Here is a 26334-nt window from a genome sequence, read left to right as displayed (position 1 = left end):
AAGTATTTCTAATTAAGGCATAGAATAAGCATAAGGTTATCTGGAATATAAAAAATACGTGGAAAAAAACCTCAGAGCAAGATAATAACTAATACTGAAAAGCAGTAAAGAGAGCACTGAAGCACCAGTCAAATATGCCATGTCAAGTCAAAAGAAATATTTACTGTTATTAATACAGAAATGCTTGTCCAGCATAAGTTCCTTTTCAGGACTTTTCCATAGGACTGAGAACATAAGCAAGCTGGTTTGGTTTTTTATACTTACACACCCTCTACGGGACATTACATGCTACTGCTGCAAGAGGATGAACATGATTACCAAGGGAATGTTTGTTTCAAAGTACTGTGACCCTCTATCCCTTCCCTGCAAAATTGTTTCAGCTCAAGTCTCTCTTCATGTCTTTGCCAGTAAAATACATAGTACAGTTTAAAGCTACACATGTATTCACAGCTGCAAAACAGCACAGAAAAGACAGGCTTTCCTCTTGCTTCTTGCTACAAATACACAAGTACTAGTGTCACTCCCCTTCTGATTTCCAGACCAAGGAAGTCCACAAACAGGACTGAAGTCCAAGTTAAGTTGCAACTAAAGTTGTGTTTGCATTAGTGCAGGTAATAGGACAGCTGTATGACTCTCAAATTTAGAGACTGCACAGGAAAGGAATGACAGAAAGAAATAATTTTTTCCCACCATTACGTTAAAAAAGACACCTTTTTCCCTCCTTTGTTGGCACAGGAATCAACATTTCTCAGCCTATAGAAAATGCACGTAAGAAACCATTAGGAAAATGGACAAGATAAGCTTGCTAGAAATAAGCCAGTTCATCGTGCTTCGTCTTGCTGCCCTGGTAACCGTCGAGGCTCAGCGGCTTGTTCTCCTGGGGAAGGCTCTTGAACACCCGCAGGTGCATGAACTCATCATTGCCAACATGGACCTGCAAAGCATGAAACCCAGTGAGATCCATGGAGTGAGAACAGCCTTCAGCAGGAGGGATGGTGTATACTGGTGTGTTTTGAGGATTGGGAAGCAGATAGGCAGTAAGGAAAACCATCGCCTCAGAAGGTGTGATCTTGTTTTAAACCAGACTGGGAGCCATGATTTTTGTGGAAATATCACCTAATCCTCCCATGAAAATGAAAGTAAGAATATTTCTCTATTTCACACAGTCAGGGAAAGGGGCTGAGAGGTGGATTTATTAATTTTTTTTTTTTAATGCACAATTTCTTATCAAGGCCAAATCGTAAGCATTCTTCCCTGGTCAAGTAATGGAAAAATTCCACCATTCCAAAGATTAAACACATTGATTAAAAAAAAAAAGTCCCAGTGCCCTCTACCTTGATGAAGTAGTTTATTCCAGCAACCATCTGAGTTTTAAACTCCACTGCAGTGAAGACATCAAAGGTTTTCCCTTCTTTTTCTTCTAGCTGAGATTTCACCTTAAGAAAACAATAGGTTGTTTTAAGACTGATGCAAGATTCAAGTATTTAGGACTTAAGGCCTACAGGTCACTGCTGCTGAATTCCCAGGAGTTCCTGATTTCCCACATTATTAAAATATCAAAATGCATCATGTTAAGTTTTGGGTTAGAGCAGGACCAGTAATCTAGGGAGGTGGCAAAGCTGAGTGTGGCGTGAGTCAGTTGCCACAGACTGACACCAAGTCTGCACAACACTTATTTGACAATTCTTCCGATGTCTGCTGGAGTCTATAATGTTTTCAAAATGCAAATCAGTGCTCAAGAAGTCAGAATGACTTGTTGAATACCCTAGAGGGAGGCATGAACTCTTGTGAGTTGCGGCTCTTCTCTACCATGCTTGGCTGTCTAGAATATCGTGGCTATATGGTAAATTCTTAGTCAAATTTCAGCCTTTGCTTACCAGGGCAAGATGAGTTGTCCTGGAGTGCTTGGTGCAAGTGCAGTTCTACCCAAGCCATACCTCGTGCATGGCCTCATTGTGTAGTCCTCCCTCCACTCCCAGTGCAACAGTACCAGCAGCAAGCAGATTTTCTAGCTATATCCTGTACCTCCCCTTCCTAAATTCAAGGGGAATAAATGCATCTGCTTTCCTGCATGAATCCCACCCATCTGCTTCTCTGGAGAAAAACGAGTGCCAACTTGCCACTGCTCCAGTGCTCTAGGTGAAGTAGGAACAGAAACAATTCCTGCAACATGGTATGTTCTTCCACCTGTCCAGCACCCTGAAGGCACAGGACCAAACTCTGGTGCCATTCCAGTGACCATCCTGTCCCCGGGAGCTGTGAACATACTTTTCATCTTATCTCAGAGGCCATATCTCTAAGCTTCTTCCAGGCTATGAACAGGAAGATAGCAAGATGATGATGTTTGGACACTTTTCTAGTTGTTTTTTTGCCATATGGAATTCAAAGCTAAGATGCAATGAGGGGCACAGCCCCAGAAAACATTGGGCAGTCCTACTTCCTCCCCTTCCCCTGAGTCACAAGGTAGAGCAAGTGGTTTCAGTTTTCATCACTAGAGCTACTTTTACAAATTTTAAGCAGCCGAGTGGACATAAGTATCCCACTGACCTTATCCTGTCTCGTGCTCCTTTAACAACCCTAGGCATTGTGCAAGGTTGGTTTCTGAGGTCTCAAAATTGCCCCAGTTCAGCACATTTTGTACTTCCACCAGCAAGCTGAACACTGGGCTCCATGAATGCAGGCAGCTCAGAGTCACATGCAGCTGCCAGCTTGTCAGGGTGTTATAGTAGCAATGACTCACCACAGCATGTGACAAATGAGCACTCTGATTCAGTATGGAGAGGGAGATCCCAGACGCAAATACTCTCCAAAAGGGTTGGTATCAGCCCACCTTGGCAGTTCATGATCTCAGTGTGGATGTGGGGGTCCTGGGGGACACAAGCCAGCACTGTGTCGTGGTGGTAGCAAAGGTAAGAGCATACTACTGAGCATCAGCCAGGAGCCCAGCCAGAAGGGAAGCAAGCAATCGCTGCCCTTTCCTTGGCATTTTTAGAGAACATTTGGAATAATGTGTCCAGTTTTGGGTCTACAGCACAAGAAAGATGTCAATAAACTGTAGTGAGCTCAGCGGAGCATTCCATGAGCTCAGATGGCTGGAGCACGCATGCTGTGAGGAGAGGAAGAAAATGAGCTTGCTCAGCCTGGGGAAGAGAAGGCTTTAAGGTAAACTTTCCAGTACCTGTAAGAAGTCAGGCTCTTTACTGAGGAGAGATGGCAGAAGAATGCGACACAATGGTCATAAATTGAAACTGGAGGTTCAGACTGGATATAAGGAAAAACTTCTCCCCTGAGGACACTCCTGCAGTACAGCAGGAGTGACCAGAGAAGCTTGTGGCATTTTCATCCTTGGAGGTTTTCAAGACCTGACTGGACAAAGCTCAAAGCAACCTGGGGCTGCTCACCCTGTGCTCAGGCAGCAGATGCAGTCCCTTCCCACCCAAATAATGATTCAATCACAGGACTGAAAATTATCAGGCCATGAAGGCTCTTCACTGCTCTGCACAGCCGGTTTGGTTAGCACAGCTACTAAAAAGCAGATGGTTCTAAATCACCCTGAAGAACCTCTGCCACAGCTATCAGTGAGAAGCCAAAGGCTGAACAGGCCCCTGGGTGGAAATCCTTGATGTGGAGAGGCAGTTCCTATGGGACTCCTAAGCCAGACACTGCTGAAGGAAGCTGTCCTGTTCTGTGCCACACTATACCTGCTCTGGGCGAGCAGCAGTACTTGCCAGGGTCACAAAACTGAACGACATTCAGTCATCACAAGGATTCTTACGAAACAGTGCAATGAAGGCAAGAACTGGAAAAGCAGGAAGAGGAAATATTTTTATGGCAAGCAAACTGGCAGGCTCTAATAAATCTCCACAAAGATTTGACTTTAAAAAACCAAAACGATTTAAGAAGTCTACCTAGATTAAACAAAACTAATGTTTTCTCCACAGTCTGTCCAGATGAGGATATGACTGCATTAGCAAGTTTCAGTTTTCGGTCTTTCCACTTGTATTTCATTAAATAATTTAAACTGGCAGTCAAAACAAGTTGGACAAACTCTGAAGTATTTATATGATTTAAATGAAAATGCCAGATTTTTAGTTAATTCTGTCCGCTTCTGAATCCAAGAGGGGTTTATTTTCACACTCTTTATTTCTGGATTATCAAACCACTGCAGTCTGCCAGACAGTCAGGATTTCAAAACTAGTTTTAAGACCACGTGCAACATTAATTGCATATTTGCATAAGCTTTAACATGATATGTAGGCCTTTTCAAGTCAAAGCATTAAGTGTGACTCTCTCATCAATTCTCAATAATGTGCTTACTACTGCAAACGGTCTCTTTTTTTATAGCAAATAATCATTAGATTGTACAAGTTAAATGATAGTTTCAATGACTGCTGTGCCTTTGGATGCTCTGTAAGTGTTTAGGAACAAACCCGGGACATTGACAAGGAGCATAAGAAGATGGAGCTTGCCCTTCATCTTTCCTTACTAGATTGCCACATGCCATCCATTACAGAAACTGGACCATGAAACATAGCTGTACATTGGCATTTTTAGAGTAAAAGTACGTGCTCCATTAACACATGAGCAGTAAATTAAGTTACTGTAAGTAATACAGTATCAGGATTTGGAGCTGGCAGTGCTTGGAGCTGAATTCTGTGTTGGGGAATAGCAGAAGCAGCGAGTAACTTTTCTTGCTTATTTCCCGATTCTCCCCACGCCCCCCAAAAAACCCCAAACAAACCCAAAACAAAAAAACCCCCAACCAAGCAACTCCCTCCCCCCAAAAAAACAACCCCCAAACTAAACTAAAAAAAACCCAAACAAAACACCAAACACAAAACAAAAAACAAACGTAAGCACAAGGTTTAGACTTTGTAAGAACCATGTCAGCTCCTTCCTCGAGCTCAGGACAGGGCACATTTTGGGTTTCCCGGTGGCCGCAGCCCATCTCCCGCACTTCCAGGGCCGGAGCCGGCAGCATCCCGGCCCTCCCTGCGCACTCCGCCCTGCCCACAGTTCCTCTGGAGTCAACCGAGCCACGCCAGGCCAGGAGGGAGCACGGAGGGTTCCGGGAGCCGGACACTGCTCCGTGCATTCCCAATTCCCTACGGCTTTTACACTGCGGGGGGTTGCCGGCGCTGTCCCCGCGCAGAGCGATGTCCGAGCACACCCCCGGCCCCCCGACAGACCCTGCACCGGGACGGGACCCCCTCTCCCGGGCCCGCGGGTCCCTCCCGGGGCTCGCCCCGGCCGCTCACCTCCCGCACGATCTGCTGCGTCTCGTCGGTGGCGGGACGGACCGCCGAGACACCCCCGCACAACATGGTGGCACCGCTCCGCTGCTGCCGCCCCGATCCTCCACCGCGGGCTGGGCCGCGGCTGCCGGCGGGGCGGGCCCGGGGGCGGGCCCGGGGGCGGTGCCGGGGCTCGAACCCGCGGCTCGAACCCGCGGCCGGGGCTCCGCGGGGCGAGGCGGTGGCGGGTGGGGGGGTGGTCCGGCCCCGGCAGCGCCCAGGCCGGGGCGGTTCAGCGCAGCCCGGCGGGACCGGCGCTCTCCGAGCTCGGCGCGGGGGTTTTGGCCCGCCAGCCCATTAAAGAGAAAAACAGCTAAAAGCAGCAACTGCAATAAAAGCTGCCGGCAGAATTTATTCTGCTCCCTTGGCGGAAGAGAGGCAGCCTGTCCTCACCGGGCGGCGCCCCTGTGACAGTCCTGCGTGAGGACAGGGCTGCCGTCAGCTGATGCGTTTTCCCTTTCCTGTGTGTCGCCTTTTCCAGCAGCGGCATATTCTCGGTAGCCGCGTGGAAAATTCCATTTTCAGGACTCCCTCGTTCACCATGCTCATTGTTCCCTCTCCCAGGCTGATTTTGCCGTTCCTCAGCCAGCAAACCGAGGCGGTGGTGAATTATCCAGTTCTGAGAAATCCCCTGGGGAGGTTTCAGGCTGAATGTTCAGGTCTTAACAGTCTTTACAGTCCCTACAGTTTAAACATCCAGACTCCTTGGGAAAACAACAATAAGCACCTACCTCCCTTCTCCCACTCTGCAGCATCCCTTTGTAAATTTGGTCAATATAACCCTAAATTTAATGGCAACAGATATTAGAAACTGAATGGAGCTCCTGGACTCACAGGGAGTACATGATGAGAAGCATGAACCAGAATGGGCAAGAAGGTTTCTTTCCCCTGGTATCACCTATTAAAAAAGGGCTCTGCTGAAGCTTTGGGCAGGCAGAGCTCTGCCGAGTTTGTGAGGAGACTGGGGATGGAGGATCAGGCTCTTTGCTGGGATGATTCCCAGCCCATCAGCCGAATTTGCTGATGGAAATCCCTCCACAGAGATGATCCACTCTGTTGTTGCTTTACTAAAAAATGGTTCAGGAAACACCACACTGGGGTGTGCTTTCCAGTGGGTTTTTGAGCCATGGTAGGTGGGATGGGGCAGCCATCCATGTAGCATCTTCTGGCAGGACATGCCAATGGAGATTCTCAGGATTGACCTTTCAACAGAATGATGTTCCTCACCTTGTCTTCGTCAGTGTGTGACACACCAACAGGCTTTGGTCAGACAGGGCATCTGTCTGACAAGACCTCCTCCTGAACTTGGCAAGATAAGAACATATCCCCTTCTCCATGCATGGGGAAAGGGTCTGGTTGCAAATTGCCTTCCTGAAGGGGTCCTTTTTTACTGAACTTCCCTGGTGCCCAGAGTGTGCGTCACTGCCATCGGCTGCAGCAGCAGCTCTTGGGCAGCGTGTGGAGATGGAGGCCTAGAGCTCTAGGTAGGACTGCAGTGAGGGTGGATGGGGCTTTCCCAGCAAATATAGCCTGGCTGGTCAGTGCTAAAAAATTATGGCAGCTGTTGGAAACTCATTGTGTGCCAGTGTATAAATTCCTTTTAAGTTAATGTAAAGAATGAAAAACACACAAAGAATGAAAAGTACCCAAATGTCAATATTATCTACTGTGTGTATAGCTAGTGAATAGTGCTCTCCAAACAGGGCAGCCCATGGTGACTTTCTGTTTCTCACATGTGTGTATTCATGCATAATCTTTGGTTTGTATCCTGAGTCATTTTTATTTCATTCATTAAGCTCTTATATGTTTCAATGCTGTCAGCTTCACTTCAAGGGCTACTGTGCTGGGTTCGGTCCACTAGCACTAAAACTACTTGGCTACTAGAACTTTTTGGAAGTGTGAGCTATAATCAAAGCACTTTTTTTAGCCCTTTCTGCCATCTAGTGCCCATCCACTTTCATGCATTTAGGCTCAGGACATCATGGGTCTCAATTCTGTACCCTAAACTGAGGCTAGAAGCCACAGTCACAAGCCTGGAGAAGGATCCTGGGTTTTAGAAGCAGCTCTCAGATCTCACTGGATACAGGGATAGAATGTGGTTTCCAAAACTTCTGGCTACAAGAATTTGTGTTTTCAAACTCACTCTTTTTTTTTTTTTTTTAACCAGCTCTGCCACAGATTTAATCAAATATTGCAATTTGCAAGCCTTACAATTAAAGTTGGATTGGTTCTTATGTGATGTAATTAAAATGTGAGCCCACTCCAAGGGGGATGTAACAGATCAACAAAAGGATTAAAATAACTTGTCTGAATAGTGTGCCACTTGGGCTTTCTGGATTTGCACTTTGGTCTTCCTAAGTCAAGAACTCCCCTTCCTTATCAACAACAAGTGGAGGTGGCAAAACAAAGGTTTTATGCAGTAATGTCACCTGTAAGTTTTATTTGCCTGCCCTGGCAAAAGAACAACCAAGCAAAAACAGTAACAAGAGAATTGTGATGTTTTCCCCAACACTTTCACACACAGTCCTTTTGTCTCTGCTCACACTGAGCTGCAGGCCCATCTACCTTTCCATAGTGGTCTATATTATCTTGATGTTTGATGAGGGAGGGTACTGACAACTTCCAGAAGCTTGTTCTTGCACATGGAATATGGGAAGAGGGAAATAAATTCTGCAATGTAACCCTAGCCCCTTCTGCCAGGCTGTCCAGGGGTGCTTTTTCTCTCATCAGGCTGCAACAAATGTCTCTTCTAATGACTCTCTTACTTCAGTATGGATCAAGAAAAACCAGGCATGCCTTGCAAAACCAGAAGCATTTATGTTTGCTTTAAGGGGAGTGGGACAAGAGTAATGAAGTTCTGCTATGCTCTCTGCTGAAGTCCTTACTGTTTTTCTTTAGGTACAGTCCACCCTTCTTGTTCTAGATGCCCTCTCTTCAAGATGGGAAATAACCTAGCAGATGGCCTATAGGTGCCAAAAAACATATGCAGTTTGTCCATTTGTCTTGGTGCATGTCCCAGAGCCCAGACTTGTATGTCTTCCTCATTCAGTCATCTACCAGCACACACACTTCAGATGTTCACCCATTCTGGTGATCATACTACCCCTTCTGGGGGCTACTTCTCCATCCCTCACTCCTCCATTTCTCCTTGTTTCATTTGCTTTGTATCAGGCCCAGCAGTACCGCCAGGACTAGTGCAATGCTCTGTGTAGGTGTGAGGCAGATTAATACAGCAAAGTACAACACTGACTAAGGTGTGAAAGGGTTAGCCATGTATGCCATGTGGGATAGTACAGAAGCAACTCTTTGTTAAGCATACAACTACTAGCAACATAATCAATCATGGATACATCTCATTGTGCTCTCACAACGTTGCTGGGGGGGATTTACAAGCTGTTCTCCCCCTCCACCAAAGCAGGCAGGCTGGAGGTAAAGGTACCCCAGCTGGAGGAAACCAGTAGGAACCTAGTAGCTTGGTCTAGTGCAATGGAGTCTATGGAGAGTATTGTCCAATAGTTCTTGTTGGGCAGAAAGGAGAGACTGGGACATTACTAAATATAAATAGCATGGCGCTCTGTCACATTAAATACTTTACATGTTCACACCCTTGGCTGTACACAGCATGTAGGATGTTGGGGGCTTTTTTATTTTCCCCATGACTGTGCTTTCCTGAAGTGAAACCGTGTACCTTGCTTTTGTAGAGCTGGGAGTCCTGATGCACATGGTTACAGATCACATATACTGGATAAAGAGGAAATATTATACATAGTGGGAAAGAGGAATATTATACATAAATGTAAAAGCAGGGTATAGTGGAATTGCCTAATGCCTCCCATAGTCAGCTGAGTTGCAGTCTGGCAGGAAAAGCTTATGGAGGCAAGGCAGCATGCAGATTTCTGCTTAAGCCCCACCAGAGGCGATCTTCACTTGTCCTTCTGAGATGTCCTGGTTTCAATAGAGCAAATGCAAATTCAGTCCAAGGCACCCCAGACACAGTCCTTCCTCTGGAGGCACATGTGTTACCCTGCTGATGCTAACAGTACGGTGTGGTGGGGCTGTGTAACAGGGGTGTGTGTCTTTGTTGTCTTTCCCATTCAGAAGCAAGAGGTGAGCAAGTTCCTCTTGGGGGCTCGTGTGCTTTTCACAATCTTCTTTTGTTAGGAATGTATCGTGTTCTCTGTCACAGAGCCACCTCCAGTGCCTATAAAATTTCGGGAGTTAGCCGATTGCAGGGAAGGCTCTGCCTCAGGGCTTGGTACCTCTTCTTTGTTGTCTCCCGCCACTGATTCCTGCGAGCTGGTCTCTGGGCTGGAAGCTGCCTGGAAGCTGGACTCAGCGCCGAGGGGCTCGCTGATCTGCAGAGGAAGCAGGGCCCGGTGCCGCATCAGGCTGTCGTCGCTGTTCTGAGCCTCCAGCGAGTTCCTGCGCTTGGCATTCCTGTTGGCCATGGCGTTCTTCTGCGGCTCCTCGAAGCTCAGTGAGAGGGTGACTGTGCCACTCCCGAAGCTGACTTTTTGCTTGCACCCACGCTGCTGCTGGCGCTGCCGCTCGGCAGAGGCTGGTAGAGGAAAAGGATCCTCATGGTTGCTCTTGCTGCTGATGGAGGAGGAAGGGGTGGAGCCGGTGGAGCCCCCCAGGCTGTTGGAGCGCTTGCGGGACACGTTGCTCCGTCTCAGTGTGGCCCTGGCAGCCACTTTGAAAGCGTGGGCAGCTGTGCTGCAGCGCACCTCCTCGATTGTGTTGCGGGAGGGCTTGAAGAGGATGATGTAGACTTTGTTGAAGAAGATGCAGGCCAGGAGCCCAAAGCTGGCAGCCAGTATCGCAATCACCTCCACAGCAGAGACAAACTTGCCGTATGTGCTGGCGTAAGCAGGGATGAAGGAAATCCACACAATGAAGAATATCAGCATGCTGAAGGTGATGAACTTGGCCTCGTTAAAATTCTCAGGCAGCTTTCGAGACTTGAAGGCGAAGAAGAAACAGATGGCTGCCAGTAGGCAGGTGTAGCCAATGAGGAAGCCGAGGGCCATCAGGGAGCCTTCATGGCAGGTAATGAAGATAATCTCATCCTCCAATTCATGGTTTCGGTAACTGGATGGTGGAGCTGTGTAGAGCCAAATCACACAGATGACAATCTGCACAAATGTGCATAAGAAGACCAGGAGGAACTGGAGGTTGAGGCCCCACCACTTTCGGTGGAGGCTCGTGGGAATCTTTGCCTCGAAGACGAGCAGGACACGGTTGGTTTTCACCAGGATGCAAGAGATGCAGAGGACAAAGCTGATGCCAAATGCTGGCTGTCGCAAACGGCAAGTCCAGTTCTGGGGCTCACCAATGAAGAACAATGAGCTGGAGAAGCAGCAGAGCAAGGAAAAGAGGAGGAGGTAGGACAGCTCCCGGTTTGTCGCTTTGACAATGGGTGTGTTGCGAAATTTGGTGAAGACTCCCAGGACAAAAGAAGTCAGGAAAATTCCCAGGACAGCAAAGAGAGTCAGAGCAATCCCAAAGGGCTCAGTCCAGGCCAGAAACTCTATCTGCTTAGGGATGCAGGACGTATGGTTCTCATTGGACCAGTAATCCTCAGGGCACTTGTCACAGGCACTTGCATCTGGAAAAGAATGGACAAGAAGAGGACAGGTTTGTCAGAATGAGAGGTTGAAATGTGGGATGACATATATGGCAGCTACACACCGGCCTTCATCTTCAATACATGAGGTCTTCCACTCATGGCTGCAGATCCCCAGGATCCTATGTTGGTGTCTAGAGTGTTTAACAGGGAAACAACCAACCTCCCATGGGCTATACAGCAAAACACGAAGCATGCTTAGTTCCAGCTTAAAAAAAGTCCTGCCCCTGCACTCATGCTTTTGTAATCTATTTCCTGGCAAAACTTTGCAAACTTCAATTGCTATCAACTGTTACACAGGCTCTGTTCCTCCCTCTTCCTTGTTCCTTCATTTTTATCATCTACTTCTCTCCGTCTTCATACCTCTCACAGTTTTATCATCATTCAAACATCCTGCCTTTCTCTATTACAGAGAAAATTAAAAACGTGCTTGCCTCCTTAAATGCTTTGAGAACCTATTTCATATTCCACAGAGGCAAGTCTTAGTGTTTAAACTGCTCTTCCCTGAAGGCAGGCAATGCCCTTGATTCCCAGCACACTCTCATTTCACGTTGGAATATCAGGGAAAGATGTGTCTTAATCATATCGCTCTCCCCACACCTAGAAAGTGTCCTAGAAAGTGCCAATGGTTGGCATGATCAAAAGACAAGGACCTGCTGCTTCTGCTCGTCTTTTTTGACCCAAATTGTTCTTGTGCTGCAGCAGGGAGGGTCATGACTCCTTTGATGGCATGGAAGGGGCTTGAGAGCAGAGAGCTGGAGGTCTCAACTTACCTCCTCCTTTGGGATCCCAGCACGATAGCAAGGGGCTGCATTGAGCTCTGGGAACAAACATTCAGAAACTCCTTTTAGCAGCAACCTCTCTCTGAGCTTTCCACCTGAACAGACACAGACTCTGACCACAGCTTCCAGAGCAGAGGTTAATGTTAATGAGAAAGTCAGAAATGCCCAGCTAATGAGGGCAGAGGTTTTCAAGCACTCTTATTCTTAAGGCATGGTTGGAGGGAGCATCCATGACCTGATATGATATTACTTTCCTAAGGACTCTTTGCCTCACCTAAGCTGTTCATGTGAAAACCTGGCACTAGATGCAAAAGCTCAGTCAGAAGCTCTCATCACCATTGTCATTTCATTGTCATGTCATTTCATTTACATCCATTCAGCCTGTGCCTTTTATCCTGGAAGCCTATTGCAAACTGCAGGCAAGGCAAAGTGAACTTCACATAATGGGGAATTCAGCTGCCTCTACCCCTCTAATAGGGGCAGCTATCAGCAACACATCCCAAAGATGTGCTTTCACTGCTGTCTTGTGGTGGCTTAGCGACCATGCTGCCACTGAAGGGAGTAAACCAGATCTCTCTCCTCCCCTAAGGCTGCTCATTCCTGCCATCTCCTTTGTGTGAGCTCTAGAGGGCATACAGCTTCTTGTTCTAGCTGGAAACAGCCTGCCAAGAGTTTGTTTTCAGAAAGACCAGAGACCTGATCTAACTCGCTCTATGGTTGCAGGAGTACCAGCACTGCTCCCAGAAAAACGGTGGGACCAAACAGCTGGGAGAGGGCAGATTGCTTCTTCTGGTAGCATTGCTGTCTCAGCTGGATGAGACTGGCTGTAAAACTGTTCTCTATGCCTATATAACTGGCAAGCACAGGAAAGAAAGACCATTACTGTCAGCTGAAATTGCAGCAGGAAACTGTGGAGTCAGAAGGCAGTCACCCTCTCAGCCTCATAAATTTCACCAGAGCTAGCTCCCAAAATCATGTGGAAAACCACAAAAATATCCCTATTACACATGACCAGAATTACTTCTATTTAATCTGAAAGTGCTACTTCCAAGAATCCTGTAGTACTATATGTTCATGCTAAAAAGTTTTCATTCCTGTCTGATAGGACACAAATTATATTCTCTCGATGAACACTTGTTCAGTTTTGCAGTGTTTGCTGGGACCAGTGTACAGCAGAACGTGTGAGGAAATCGTGAGTGCTCTGCAGTGTGGAGGGGACTGCTGTTCTGAAAGAATTTATTTGTCTTCATTACTTTGGGGATGTCCAACACTGAGGGAGCACTAACGGTGTTGGAAATACAAAATTTTTTAACCATTTATAAAACTGAGGTTATCTCTTCCCTCCACTTCAGAACCTGAGTGGCTTGATCCAAGCTCCCAGTGAAACCAGCAACAGAGATGTCCACAGGTGTGATCAACAGAAGCTGTGGCTGGTGACTCCATAAAGGGAAATACTCCTCTCTGCTTGTGAAGTCAGAGATGTAATGGATTTTATTTCTTTGTAAAGCATGAAATAAAACCCTGACAACATGAGAAAAAGATGGAGGCAGACAGACAACTACAGAATTTAGGTTTAGGTTTGGGAATGTCTCCTTCCCATAGGTTTTTGGAAGAACAAAAGCTACTGCTACAGTGTAATGGAGTTTACTTGTGGCTGAAGGCTTGTGCCTGAGATGCTTCCTATTTGCAAGTTGTTTTTCAAGTTCTCTGCCTTAATTTTCCCAATGCAGAGCATTAGGTACAAGCAGGCTTAGCAGAAGACAGCACCTGAGGACCATTGGACTCAACTCCTCTAAGCTGTTCAGAAGTCTCTCCAGACTTTTTGTGAAGCCTCCTGGCAAGGCAACCGCCAGCTCAGCCCTGCAGGGAAGCGATTTCAGCACAACTGTGAGTGATGCCCAGAGGGCTCACACTGTCCTCTGCAACCCCCAAAGCAGCTCTGTGGGTATTACCTGTTTCATCACTGTACTCCCCGTCTGGGCAGTCCACGCACTCGAAGCAGCAGGTGGGCTCTCCCTCAATAATTCCCTTCCTTGTGCCTGGCAGGCAGTCCCTGCTGCAGTTAGAGAAAGGCACCTGAAAGGAAAAAGAGCCCAAAGAGGGTTAATGGGGGCAATGGCCCACAGGCAGCCTTTCTACTCGAGACCTTAGGCTTCCTCCAAGGGTGTTATTGCTTGACTGGTGTGCTGGATGGAGAGCCTCAAATGCTCACCTCTCCCTCTGCCGAACAGACACATTTCGCACAATAGTCCTTCCCCGACCCACTGCAGTGAGGTTTCTCTGAGAGAACACACCAAGGGATGGTAGGGAAGATCAGCAGATCTTTGTAATCTCTATGGTGTTGTGGGCATTGCAAACTGGTATATGACCATGATAGACATACCAGAAAACAGTCATTAGATTGTTAAAAGAAAAGACAATCGACCTCTACGGATGGGAATTTGATATAGATGGAAATGAGGAACTCTGACTACTGATCCCCAATTCCATATATTACATTTTATCTGCTAATAATTTATGGAAATTAAAACATTTTTTTGAAATCCAGTTCCTCCTGTTCTCCTGGAGACCCCCCCGAACCCAGAAACAAACAAAAATACCTCGGTAAATTAACTAAACAAGAGGAGTTTTCATATGAAAGAAAAGTAAAAAAAAAGGCCCTGTTTTAAGAACTGAGCATCTAAAGATGCAAATCAGCAGCTATATACAGATCCAAAGACTTCTGCTGCTGCAAATGATGAGCTTGTCACCTGCTGGCTGTGCATTTATGCTGTATGTGAACCCCCCTGGGCATGGTCATGTCCTGGCAGAAAGCGGTTGCACGCGCACACTCGCTGCATGCCTAAAGTACACTGACACAAGGAGTTCAGCATAATAAATGGAAGCTTGGGCATTTTTCACACAGAAGCATGACCTGAGGTTGAGTTCACCTTTTCCCAACTAAATTAAGGAAAGAGAGTTGACATAGGACATGGCTTTCTCAGCTCAGGGGACTAAAACCCCACAATTTCCACTGGTAGCAAAATAACATGATCTGTACATGCCTAAGGGCTGTTCTGTGTGGAAGCCTCCATTCACCTTTTTGGAAGTTTACTGCTGGTTTACCCAAATGCTGCCAACCTGCTGATCTCTAGGAACCTCCTGTGTGGATGCACTTAGGCAGTTTGGAAATTGCTTGTGTACAGACACTAACCTCAGCCACAGGGTAAGCAAGCCCTCAGTAATGGCCACTCCTATGTGGAGATGACCATTTCATGGCTCAGGTGAGAGCAGCCACTGTTGCCTATCTCTCTGAAATGTAGCTGCAGCACAGTTTGGGAATGCTATTTCTAAGCTGTTGATCAGGATTGCATCATTAATTGGACAGACACAAATCCAGGGCAAATCCCTGCAGCTCCCCCTGTGAAGCACTCTTTGTTGTTAATGCCTATTGCTATTAATACAGTATGCACATTCCTTGAGACAGTACTTCAGCAGGTAGTGCATCCATCAAGAGGACTTCATCAGTCTAGACTGTCTTTCTTTAGGCTGCCAGTGGTGATTTTGAACAGGCCTGAATCAAAGGCCTGACTGAAGTCACGCACTGCTTCCCCATTATCTACTAAATTGACTGAGCTTGCAAGGAGGAAAATTAAATTGGTTTGACATGATTTTATCTTGACAAATATATGTTGGCTTGTTCTTATCAGTTTATTATCCTCTAAGTGTTTATAAACTGTTTAATTTTTTTTTTATCAAGTCTTTTAGGTTACTGAAGCTCAGCTCAATTGTGTAATTCCCTCAGCTCTCCCATATCTGCTTTAAAAACAGGTATTACGATTACTCTCCTCTAATCCTTTGAGACATCACCCATCCTCCACGTTTCTCAAAGATGAATTGCTAGTACTTTTGTGATTGCTTTGGCTGCATTCTTAAGTATTCTGTGGGGAATTTTATCAAGTTCTGCCAAAATGAATCTATCTATCTTACCTACTCTTCAACCTGTTCTTTTGCAAGTCTGCCCAATGGTGAAGTTCCTGTGTTAAAATTACCCACATTTAATCTTTTTTTGAGAATGACAAGAGGTACAGAAGCTTCAGTGAGTGAAGTACTGGCTACTGCCTCTGAGCAGAGTCTTTCATCTGGAAGAAATTAAAACTCTATAAAATGAAAAAAAGGCTGCAGCAAACATAGAAATCAAAACCCCCTCTGATGCACAAAATTTACCTGCCCTGGCTTACACTCAGCACCATCCTGTCGAATTTTTAACAGTTCACAACAGATAATGAATATAAATATTGCACTTTTGGAGAAATTTAAACCAAGAGAACACAATTACTCAGTTTAAGTAAAAAACGATAAAATCCTAACTGTTGGGAAAAGTGTAAGTTCCATTTGCAACAATCAGAAGGAGGGGTTAGAATATCAGGGGTTTTAAAATTCCACTTATAGTTTGTGCTCAGAGACACCAGCTGGGCTTAGAAAAGCCTGATCTCAGTATTTCTGTGATATTACACTGCTCAATCCATGCCTCCTTGAGAGTTCATGGATTTGATCCAAGAGTGAAGCTGGGGTACCTGGAGTAAATGTAAGGCTTAACTGATGGTGTTAAGTGTATTAGGCAAGTGTAGCTAAAATGCAGAAACATTTACCTGATCTGGCAGCCAATGTGAATAATCACCTGGAAGTGAATTGCCTTATTCATTGATCAGGTGCTGATTTAACACATCTAAACATTGCAGCAGGGCCTGTCAGTGACAGTTCTGAGCTAATGCTCCACTCTCTGTGTCCCCTCCAACACTACAAACCTGCTCAGTATCCTCTCTGGGAGCCAGGGTTTCTGCCTAGGCTGGAGTGGGCTGCTGCCAGCTGCGACAGCAGCTCACCTGGCTCTTGTCTGGAGATCTCTGTACCATGTTTCCATCATGTGGGTAAGACACAGCCTGGCTGCTACTGACAATAGTTATGCTGAAAAGATCTAACATATGCAAGAAAGTGGAGAAGGATTAAGCCCTGACTAAAATCAATCACTACATCTTGAGATCTCTACTTCTGAGACTGCAGAAGCACCTTCAGGTAGATTACAAAAAAAGGCAGCAGGTGCTGGTGTCTCCCACTATTTGAGCACCAAGTTAACCCAGGCAGATTGACAGGGTTGCTCTGTTTGGTTTGCAAGGGTGTGAGGAGGGCTCTGTGATTTGGTGGGTGAAGCCAGCAGAAAGAGTTATGAATGTATGCAGGAGCAAGAAGAGATACTGGGAGTGAAAGAGAAGGCTGTTTTCAGCAATAAAACTACTAAGCTCAGGAAAACTTGACTTAGTCAACAACCAGACTGGGGTAATAATTTCTGTTGAAACAGCGCTGCAAAATTCCATTCTATCTATTTGGGCCAGGAAAAAAAGACATTATTTAAATCATTAATACTCAGGCTCTAAAATGTACAGGAGGGGAGGAACAGCTGCCCATTATTTCCAGAAGTATATTAACAAGGATGTAAAAGACTACAGCAGAGTCCATGTATACAATAAGATGAACGGATCTTTTAATGAGACATGGAGCCATAATACGAGGAGTGTGCAGGGTTAGTTCAAATTTCAGCTTGTGGAAACTGAGGAAGCATTGCTGGGAGGATTTAAGCACTTACCTCCTTAGAGAATCCACCCCACAGGATCTTGTTTTCATTGATAAAGAGCCTCTCCCCTTTCTTGGCATAAACGTTGTAGTGCCCAACCTCTTCAAAGACGACTGAGCCATCCTCCGGAGAGAGATGCCAATTGATTATTGAGTAATTTCCTACCAGGTCCCCAAACTCATCAAAATCCACTTGCTCCCCCATGTTATTGGTGAAATTTAAGTGTCGCAGATGCTTGAGAACCTAGAGAGAAACAGAGAGACACTGAACGCCTGTGTGTTTCAACCTACCACAGCACACATCTGCTGGGGGGACAGAAACGGGAAGAATCGCTTTACTACAGTCCTTAATCTCTTAGGAATCATTTAATCACAGCAGTAGGAGGCTTTCCCTCATGGATGTCATATGCACACAGAGAGCCTGTACAAACCTTGTAGACAACACAAGGTATCATGACCCTCAGGGAGGTCACCAACCCATCTGTAACACTTCTTGATGCTACCCCAACATCCATTTATCATTCTTCTTCAGTCCCTCTGAGCCACCTCTGCAAGGCCATAGCTTTTTGGGAGGGTCAGAGAAGCGGCAGCAGCCTCTGATGTGTTTCAGTCACCCATGCATCCCTCTCACCCTGCTCTTGCAAACACTCTGCATAAATACTCCCACTTGACATCTCTCGTCTCTGAATGATCAATCACTCAGAAACAGGAATGCTTGAGAAACAACTCAAACTTGACTTTTGATTGAAAAACCTCAAGCCAAATGCACTTCAGTAAAAAAACAACAAATCAAGCTCATTCTCCACATGACAGGCCTGGAGAATTCATACCACTCTTTTTTTTTGGCTCCTGTCTCCTGGTTGTGTAATTTCAAGTAATCACATTCTGCCTGTCCCCAGGAGTACACTCCTGTAATTTTAACCTCGTGCCTTAAACTGTCATATAGAATCATAGGATCGTTACGGTTGGAAAATACCACTAAAATCATCAAGTTCAACTGTTAACACAGAACTACTCTGTTCACCACTAAACCATATATGCAAGTGCCACATCCACACAGTTTTGGAACTCTTCCAAGGGATGGTGATTTCACCACTTCCCTGGACACCTTATTCCAATGCCTGACCACCCTTTCAGTGAAGAAACTTTTCCTAATATTCAGGCTAAACCTCCCCAGCACAGCTTGAGGCCATTTACTCTCATCCTGTTACTTGTTACCTGGGAGAAAAGCCCAACCCCCTTCTCACCACAACATCCTTTCATTCAGTTGTACAGAACGTTAAGGTCTCCCTGAGCCTCCTTTTCTTCAGGCTAAACACCCCCAGCTCCCTCAGCTGTGCCTCATAAGACTTGTGTTCCAGACTCTTCCCCAGCTCCATTGCCCCTCTCTGGACTTGCTCCAACACCTCAATGTCTTTCTTTTAGTGAGGGGTCCAAAACTGAACACAGGATTCAAGGTGTGGTTTCACTGGGGCTGAGTACAATCATTCCCTGGTCCTGCCAGCCACACTATTGCTGATACAGGCCAGGATGCCATTGGCCTTCTTGGCCACATGGGCACACTGCTGGCTCGCGTTCGGCAGGCTGTCAACCAATATGCCATGGACAAAATCAGTTAATCCCAGGGACAACTGCAATTGAAAAATTCAGGATCTAGATAACCTGACAGGTAAACCTAAGAAATTGTAGCGTGAAAGAAAGCCTGTGCTGGCAACTGTAATACAATTCATCCACATCATATTTTTCTTCAAAAGTTAGTTGCTGCTTTGTGCACTTATCAGATTTCTACCCACAGCCCCCCTCATTTTGTGGATGTTCTCTGCTATTTTCTCTGTAGAGCTGATCTGTAGAAAGATGAGGTGATTCTGAGGGCACTTGGCTCTCAGCTGCTTCTAGACCACTGTGGCGTAGTTGCTGCTGTGGTTCTACTGACTGCAACAGCTTATAAGCCCACTCCACTCTTTCACCTGCGAATGCCCAAACTTACAATTCTGGAAGGCAAAATATAAGAAAAAACCAAAATGAAATCAATTTGTCTGGGCATGCAGAGCCCTCTTCACTGCACGGACATAGAACAGATAATACCATTTGATGAATCCTTTTCACCTGGAAACACAGGCATGGGGGAACTGAATCACTTCATTAATTCCTGTCAGTTTTGCTAAATTGTCTCATTTTTCTCTGTTTCCTTTTGGGATCCTCTTATCTCAAGCTAAAATCCCCAGAGCTACAGAGATACCCTCCTCTAATTGCCTAAATGCCAGCCTGAGAGAGTCTGGAAATATCATGGTAGTATTACACAGGATGTGGCTGGCAATACCTTTTCAGCTTGTGTGATGTTGATGGAGGGATATCAAAATATTGCCACAGCATTCAGACTTTGAATAACGGGAGAGACAGCAAAGGCAGTATTTCTTCTGTCTTCTTATTCCCAGTGGCCCTTCTCTGCAGACCAGCTCACCTTTAAGGAGTGCAGCTGGAATGATCTCACTGAAGAGCCAGGACCTGTCCCTCTCCCTGGACAGAGCAAAAGAATGTGCTCTGCACTGGCACCTTGCTTTGAAGAGCAGGGGCACTGCCTGCTCTGGGGAAGGAAACAGGACACTGCTCCCTTCTCATCCTCCTCATTCTGGAGGGGTACTCAGGAAGATGCTACTTGCCGAGCTCCATCAGGGAACAGTGAGAACAGAGCAGAGGCAGCTCTGAGGTCAGAGGGGGTGACAGAGTCTGCAGATCCACAGTGCTGTCTTGTACTGCATCATCTCATTTTGGCCTCACCTGCGCTGGGGCTGCAATCTTGGACATGTTATCAGGAACCTTGTCCGTCAGCAGTGTAGGTACCAAGAAGGGAAGCTGCATTCCTAGCACCTTCCACAAGGTGACAGCTGTAGCTGTCAGTTGGGTCACTACATTGAGCGGAATGCCGTGTTTCTCCTCACTCCAACTCAGCATTGCACTCTCACGCAGCACTGTAGCACCCAGGGTGCCACCAGGATATCTGGACTGGATATCACTGCTGGGTTGACTGCTACCTGTATAGACAGGAAGGATCTTTCCCTTCTTTTGTTGCTACATACGAGGAGACCATCTTGCAAAAACCTTATTGAAGATTCTTCTGTTCAAGTCCTGCCTCTCTTGGCCAACTGCAGCAGCAGGACACTTGCTGGTCTTAGGGTCAGCAGGATGAATGGTGAAGAAACTTCTGGATTCCCTGGATGCATTTGTTTGTTTATTTAATTGTATAACATTAATCTCAATTAGTCTGTTCCCTTGCCTTACCTCCTGTCATTAGGATTAGTTTAGCAGGATGTTTCCCTTGGTCACACACACACACACACACAAACAACACCTGAGGATTCAGGTTATAAACCGTCTCATGGATGACCTGATACGTGTATCTGACAGTTAATATTAATTTAAAAGCACTGATCTACAATTAACAATGTTGTCTTTCCCCAGGCACAGTATAGCAGCTTCAGCTCTGCAGCTGTAGCTGGGGAGCAGGAGAGCCCAGGTGTATCAGTTCATGCAGAAAAGACACATGCTCTGATTAAAATCCCAAATGGAGGGGCAACAGGAACAACAGAAGTAACAAAGCCTGCAAATGCCAAAGTTTGCTTTCAAGTCAAAATTTCTAAAGGTCAGCTTATGAAGTGGTAACAGAACAACTACCAGAATATGTTCCTCTTTTAGACAGCAAGAAAATCTCAGGATGATATCTGCATATTGCACAGGTTCTGCTCTCTACAGGGTGAGAATACAGTTTAAACAGACAAGGAATACATAAGCACCAAACTTTGAAAGAGGAAGTTGTAGACTCTGAATAACTACAGCACTATTTTGTAGTCACCAGTCTATCAAAGATTAGCTGAAGGCTTTACAGTCAAAAATATGTCACTGTGTTTTGTAACTAAAGATAGAAACATAAATAACCAGAACTCAATCCACAAAGACTTAAAAGACCCTGCTTCAGCCAGGGCAAGTGAATGTGTCAGGGGTACGTGTATCACACCCTGGAACCAAGAGTTTATGAAAGAAGTGTTGACCTTGGTGGCTTGCATACACTGTCAGCAGCTGGTGGAAGCCTGTGGGGAGTGCAAGCTGCTGTCTTCAGATGTCTCCTGTAATTTTTCATTCTTTTTTTCCCTTCTGTCACAGGCTTCATGTTGAATTGCAATGCCTTCTAATTAAAACACCTATTATCAGAAAGGACTTGCAAGCTGCCCTCTATCTCGCCCTCCCATTATTTCTGCTTAGGCCCTTCCCAGCCTTGTAGCATCCCATGCTTTATCCAGGCTACATATTCTGCGTCACATAGTTTCCACTCTTTTAGGACGATCATAAAACCAGAACATAAATACAGTTGTATTAGTCAGGCTGGCAGCACATCTACCTGTTTCTGACTGTAGCCAACAGCAAATGCCTACACAGGAGCAGAAGGGAACGTAATACTGCCCCTTAACACTCTCACACATTTTGCAGCTCAGTGACTTTCTTGGCCAGAGGTCTTTGTACTCAATAACCCTTGGGTGAGTTTTTCTTCTACGATGTTGCACATTTTGTGTTCTGTGCGAACTTTTCACATCCACAGCCTTCCATAGCATGGAGATCTACATTCTATGAGAAAAGCACCAAAGCACCTCTTCATCCCTGTTGGAACAGAGCAGCTACTAATCTCTTTTGATGACCTTTATGCTTATGTGGGCAAAGATAAAGAACTGTCAATTTGCTAGTTGTCTTTTTTATACCTCTCAGGATTTTACAAACTTTTGTCAGATCTCTCTTCCGCCACTTCTTTCTCAGGCTGATGAGCCCTATCTGATGTTGCTGCATCTTGTACAGAAACTGTTCCACTGACCCTTCTCCAAACTTTCCTAGTCTCCTTCATCAATTTTGAGACTTGCACATGATACTGAAGTAAGATGCACAAAAGGGATAATGAAGTGATCCCCAGGACACTCTGTTTACCTCTCTGTCCCTCTTCTAGTGTGACCATTCTTAATAGTAGACTTGCTTTTTTTGACTACTATTCAGACAGACTTAAGGAGTCCCCCCAAGGATCTCTTTAACTCCTTTTGTGATAAGTCAGATGTCACCATTTATTTTTATCCTCTGCTGACTTTCAACCAACTGTTCATCCACATAAGGACTGAATTTGGTGACACACTACCAGAAGATGCCTTTAAGAAGCCTGAGCATACTTTATAAGTTCCTTTATCCCAGTGCTTTCAAAGTGCTTCAGGAGGTTTGTGAGGTAGGGCTTCTCTTTACAAAAGAGTAGTCATGGTGACTCCTCCTCACTATATTCTATTTTTCATTCCTGATTTTTTTTTTTTAACCACAACTTCTAATAATGGGCTCAATTGGGCTATGCTAGTTCCTTAGATCTCCTCCAGAACCCGTTTAGAAAATGATGTCACATCATTTGTGATGTCAGCTTTCTAGGCCTCAGTGCCTAAGACTGTTTTAAGTGAGGGATTGGTCACCATAGCCAGCTCTTCAGCTACTTCACCTGTGAGCTCTGGCAGGGCATTTGGTGAACATCATTCATTTGCCCCAAAGTATCAAGGTTCATTTTGCTCTTGTATTCCCTAGTTTCTTTTGTAGTCACTTCAATCAGATCCTCTGCAAGTCTCCCATAAATAAATAAACCTTCTTAAGTTTGTCCATGAGGAGCACACTTTTCTTCTGTCATGGCCTTACTTTGTCTTTTGCAGTGATAATCTATGGCTCAACTGACAGTCCTACTGCTGAAGTGTTTAAAAAAGGATTTATGAGCTTGTGCCCCATTTACAGCCTGTTCCTCATTATTTATTTTTTGATCTGCCTTATTTATTTTTACATTTAACCCGCCAGAGTTTATGAACCTTCCAATTTTACTTACTGGATGTAACTCAGCTATTTGAAGGATGCTGTCTCGCTTTTAACAAACACTACCTAATACCTTTGTTTTGCCTTGCCAGCTTCCTTTCTCCACCTTTTCTTGATCTACAGTAGACACTTTGTGTCACTGGGGTTAAGGCCAGTGGCAGGCAAAACAACCCATTTAAATTTTCAATGCTGTCAGACAGCAGATAATTGTGCATGTGCACTGCATGTCCAAAGCTGAACTTTTGTCCTCTGGACAAAATCCAGCAGTATGGGCTAGTTGTACATTTTGACAGCAGCTGGACTAAACAAAAGTGGCATGTCCTGAATCCTCCAGTTAGTAACAAGACAGAAGATAGATCCACCAGTTAGGAGGCTGATGCAACCAAATCCTAGGGCTCAGGGCTAAAAAGAAGAAGGTGAAGATCATGTATAGATGAAAAACACTGGAAGTAGGAAAAGATCCTGGAGATGAAGGAGATGTGTGGAGACAAATGCTGGGGGATGCCCAGTGATCTTGGCCAGTAATGCTTAAGAAGAGTAACTGAGAGGAGCTGCACAGCATGAACCGATGACTTTCACCTTGAGAGACCTCTAGTGCTGTGGAGAAAGCAAGCGTGTGATACCAAGCAGTTAAAAGTTCTAGTCTTATTGATTCTTAAAGAAACGCAAATAAACGTCAGATCTGCTAAGAGCTGTCATTTACTATGTCTCAACTGTGACAGGTCCTTAACTAGTCTCTCTGTGTTGTCAAGGGCTTAATATCTTTGGCTTCCTTCTGCAGTTTCTTTCTGACGTGTTTCCTCACTAGGTCAAATGGTCTTACAAGGGATGTGAACCTGGACACACAGGTGTCTGTCCCCATAAAAGATGAACTGTTCCCTCTCCAAACACTGTGTCAAGGAATCCTGTCTTGACAGTTAACTTACATTTTCCCATACTGAGTTTTAGTTTCTGTCTACCTAGCTCTATCCAGGCCTGTACAACACTTCTGGACTGATGAGTACCAAATGTTTTTCTCATTGCTTTGCTAGAGAGCCCACGCTGAGAGCAGCCAACAATTCCACTTCATGGCTCAATGTGAAGATAAAAAGCTGGCAACTGTACTGAAGATGGCAAGTCCTCCCTTTCATTTTGAATTGCTGAGGGCTTATTCTCCTCTCTTTTTTTGGATTCCTAATAAAGTACATGAAGAAGATGCCTTCATAATGCCCTAATAGGTGTAAGGACTTGAGAGCGTAGCAATCGCATTAGCCCAGTGGTCATAATGCACAGGATCTGGTGGTCACACCCAGTGGTCAAGTATCACATGGAAATATGCCCAGGTCAGTTCTGAAAGAGCCGCTTGTAAAATACTTTAAAAAAAAGCATTCCCTGAAGCAATAGCTTTTTGCTGTTTTTTCTATCTTCCTTTCACTTCCCATGTGCCAATCTTCATTTACAGCCTAGCAAAACTCTAATTTTTTACTTTCTGTATCAAATCTTTAATTCCTGCTGCATTGTCTACTTTGGAATATCTTGTTCTGCCTTGTTTTTATGTAGGGCCAACTCTTAGGCTCTCCCAAAGGCAGTGCTGTCATCACAGCATCAACCAGTTCTGACACAAAGGACCTGAGCAGGCAGGAAGGTGTTGGCCCTAGTCCCTTGGATCAGTAATACCTGTTTCCAGAAGCCTGAGGCAGAGGAATTGCACCCTTCTGCCCAGAGCACTCTTCTTGCCAGCAGGAACTGAAGTTTCCTTCCCCTCTATAATCTCTTCTCCTTCCCTACTGCAATTTGTACACCAACAGGTGACAACGTGTAGTGCTCATGTTGTTTTTAAAACCAAGAAGCCAAGATATGCCAACACCATTAATCCCATCTTTATCCCAAAGTGGTTCAGAAGATAACAGAGTTCTTCAGTGGGTGAAGAATGTGATTCATTACCTCATACCACCTGTGACATTTAGAGAATCACAGAATATCCTGAGTTGGAAGGGACCCACAAGCATCATTGAAGCCCAACTCCTGGCCCTTCGCAGGACATCCCCAGGAATCACACCATGTGCCTGGGAGTATCATCCAAGTGCTTCTTGAACTCTGCCAGGCTTGGTGCTGTGACCACTGCCCTGGGGAGCCTGTTCCAGTGCCCAACCACCCTCTGAGTGCAGGACCTTTTTTCATCTAATATCTAACCTAAACCTCTCCTGACACAGCTTCATGCCATTCCCTCGGGTCATATCACTGGTCACCAGATTCCACCTAAGCTGCTTGCTTTCTGTTGGTTTTCTGCTCTGAAGTGACTGTTTAACACTATATGGGTAACTCAGGGGAGAAGTTGAAAGGAACCAAGGAACAGAGCTGTGATTCCCGCTGTAAACACCCCACAAAAAATTTGGATGTCTTTCTGTTACACATATCCAGCTTCATGCACAAGGAGTGCCTGGTCTGTAGTTGGGATACTGAACGACTCAAACCAAAACCATGAAGACTAGTCAAGACCCTCTGTACAAGGCCTGATCTGTACTCTGGGATTGAAACTGTCAGGTTGGCAATAGTGCAGATGAACAAAGGGAGATAAACTCTGGAAGAAGGGCTGGTGTCAAAGAGTTGAAGAGAGAGAACACTGATAGTCAGCCATAGATACACTGATAATACTGCAAAGAAAATCTGGCAAGATGGGTGAATGTCTCAGCTCTGAAGGATCTGCCAGTGACTTTAAAAACAGGGTGAAAGGAAGAGTTCAGTTCAAGACTCAAGAATAGCTGTACAAAAGCTGAGAATAATTTAAGAACATTAGAAGTTGTTATGCTTTGATAAGAACTGAAGGACTTCCTTGTGAATCTAGGTAGGTCACTGGATAACATGACTGAAGGCTAAATGTGTTTGACAAAAACCATGTGCCGTATGTTAGAAGTAGTAATTTAAGCTATTCGTAATCTTTATTGAAGAAAATTAACTAACTACTCAAGACAAAGACCTGCTCATTATTGTAGGCAGCTCAGTGAAAACACTCCGTGCATTACGCAGCTGAAAGAGCAAACAAAATACTAGGATATTAAAGTAAGAAAGAAAATTATGCTGAAAATATGGTGCCAATATGTACATTAATAGTACAGTCTCCCCTGGAAAATGCAGTTAGTTCTGGTCAGTTGATCAGAGAAGAAGAATAAAA

At 45.3% G+C, this 26334-nt stretch overlaps 2 protein-coding genes across 2 annotated transcripts in view; both read right to left on the bottom strand.

Moving 5' to 3' along the window:
* Positions 1-142: 142 nt before the first annotated feature.
* Positions 143-5666, bottom strand: LOC113992709 (cystatin-B-like). Its single transcript, XM_027730290.2, has 3 exons — positions 5259-5666; positions 1335-1436; positions 143-934 (listed from the first exon to the last, which is right to left on the bottom strand). The coding sequence occupies exons 1-3, from the start codon at positions 5322-5324 to the stop codon at positions 806-808; spliced, it is 297 nt and encodes a 98-aa protein (XP_027586091.1). The 5' UTR covers positions 5325-5666; the 3' UTR covers positions 143-805.
* A 2060-nt stretch (positions 5667-7726) lies between these two features.
* CASR (calcium sensing receptor) overlaps positions 7727-26334 on the bottom strand; it is a 75018-nt gene continuing 56410 nt past the window's right edge. The window contains exons 5-7 of the mRNA XM_039388919.1: positions 17326-17556; positions 13655-13778; positions 7727-10902 (exon numbers count right to left, since the gene is read on the bottom strand). Of these exons, the coding sequence (XP_039244853.1) occupies positions 9452-10902; positions 13655-13778; positions 17326-17556 (1806 nt within the window). The 3' untranslated portion in view covers positions 7727-9451. The remainder of the gene's footprint in view (positions 10903-13654; positions 13779-17325; positions 17557-26334) is intronic.

The sequence above is a fragment of the Pipra filicauda genome, unplaced genomic scaffold, assembly GCF_003945595.2.
Source record: "Pipra filicauda isolate LSUMZ 115617 unplaced genomic scaffold, ASM394559v2 scaffold69_size3009148_pilon, whole genome shotgun sequence".
Taxonomy (NCBI): Eukaryota; Metazoa; Chordata; class Aves; order Passeriformes; family Pipridae; genus Pipra; species Pipra filicauda.
The sequence above is the reverse complement of the archived record's forward strand: the minus strand, read 5'-3'. Positions and strand labels throughout refer to the sequence as shown.

Bases quoted from the DNA above. Each gene is read 5' to 3' on its own strand.
- LOC113992709 (XM_027730290.2), bottom strand. From the start codon at position 5,324: ATGTTGTGCGGGGGTGTCTCGGCGGTCCGTCCCGCCACCGACGAGACG. The intron at 1,437-5,258 runs GTGAGCGGCCGG...TGTTTTCTTAAG, and splicing joins CGCAGCAGATCGTGCGGGAG to GTGAAATCTCAGCTAGAAGA. The intron at 935-1,334 runs GTAGAGGGCACT...CATGCTTTGCAG, and splicing joins GAATAAACTACTTCATCAAG to GTCCATGTTGGCAATGATGA.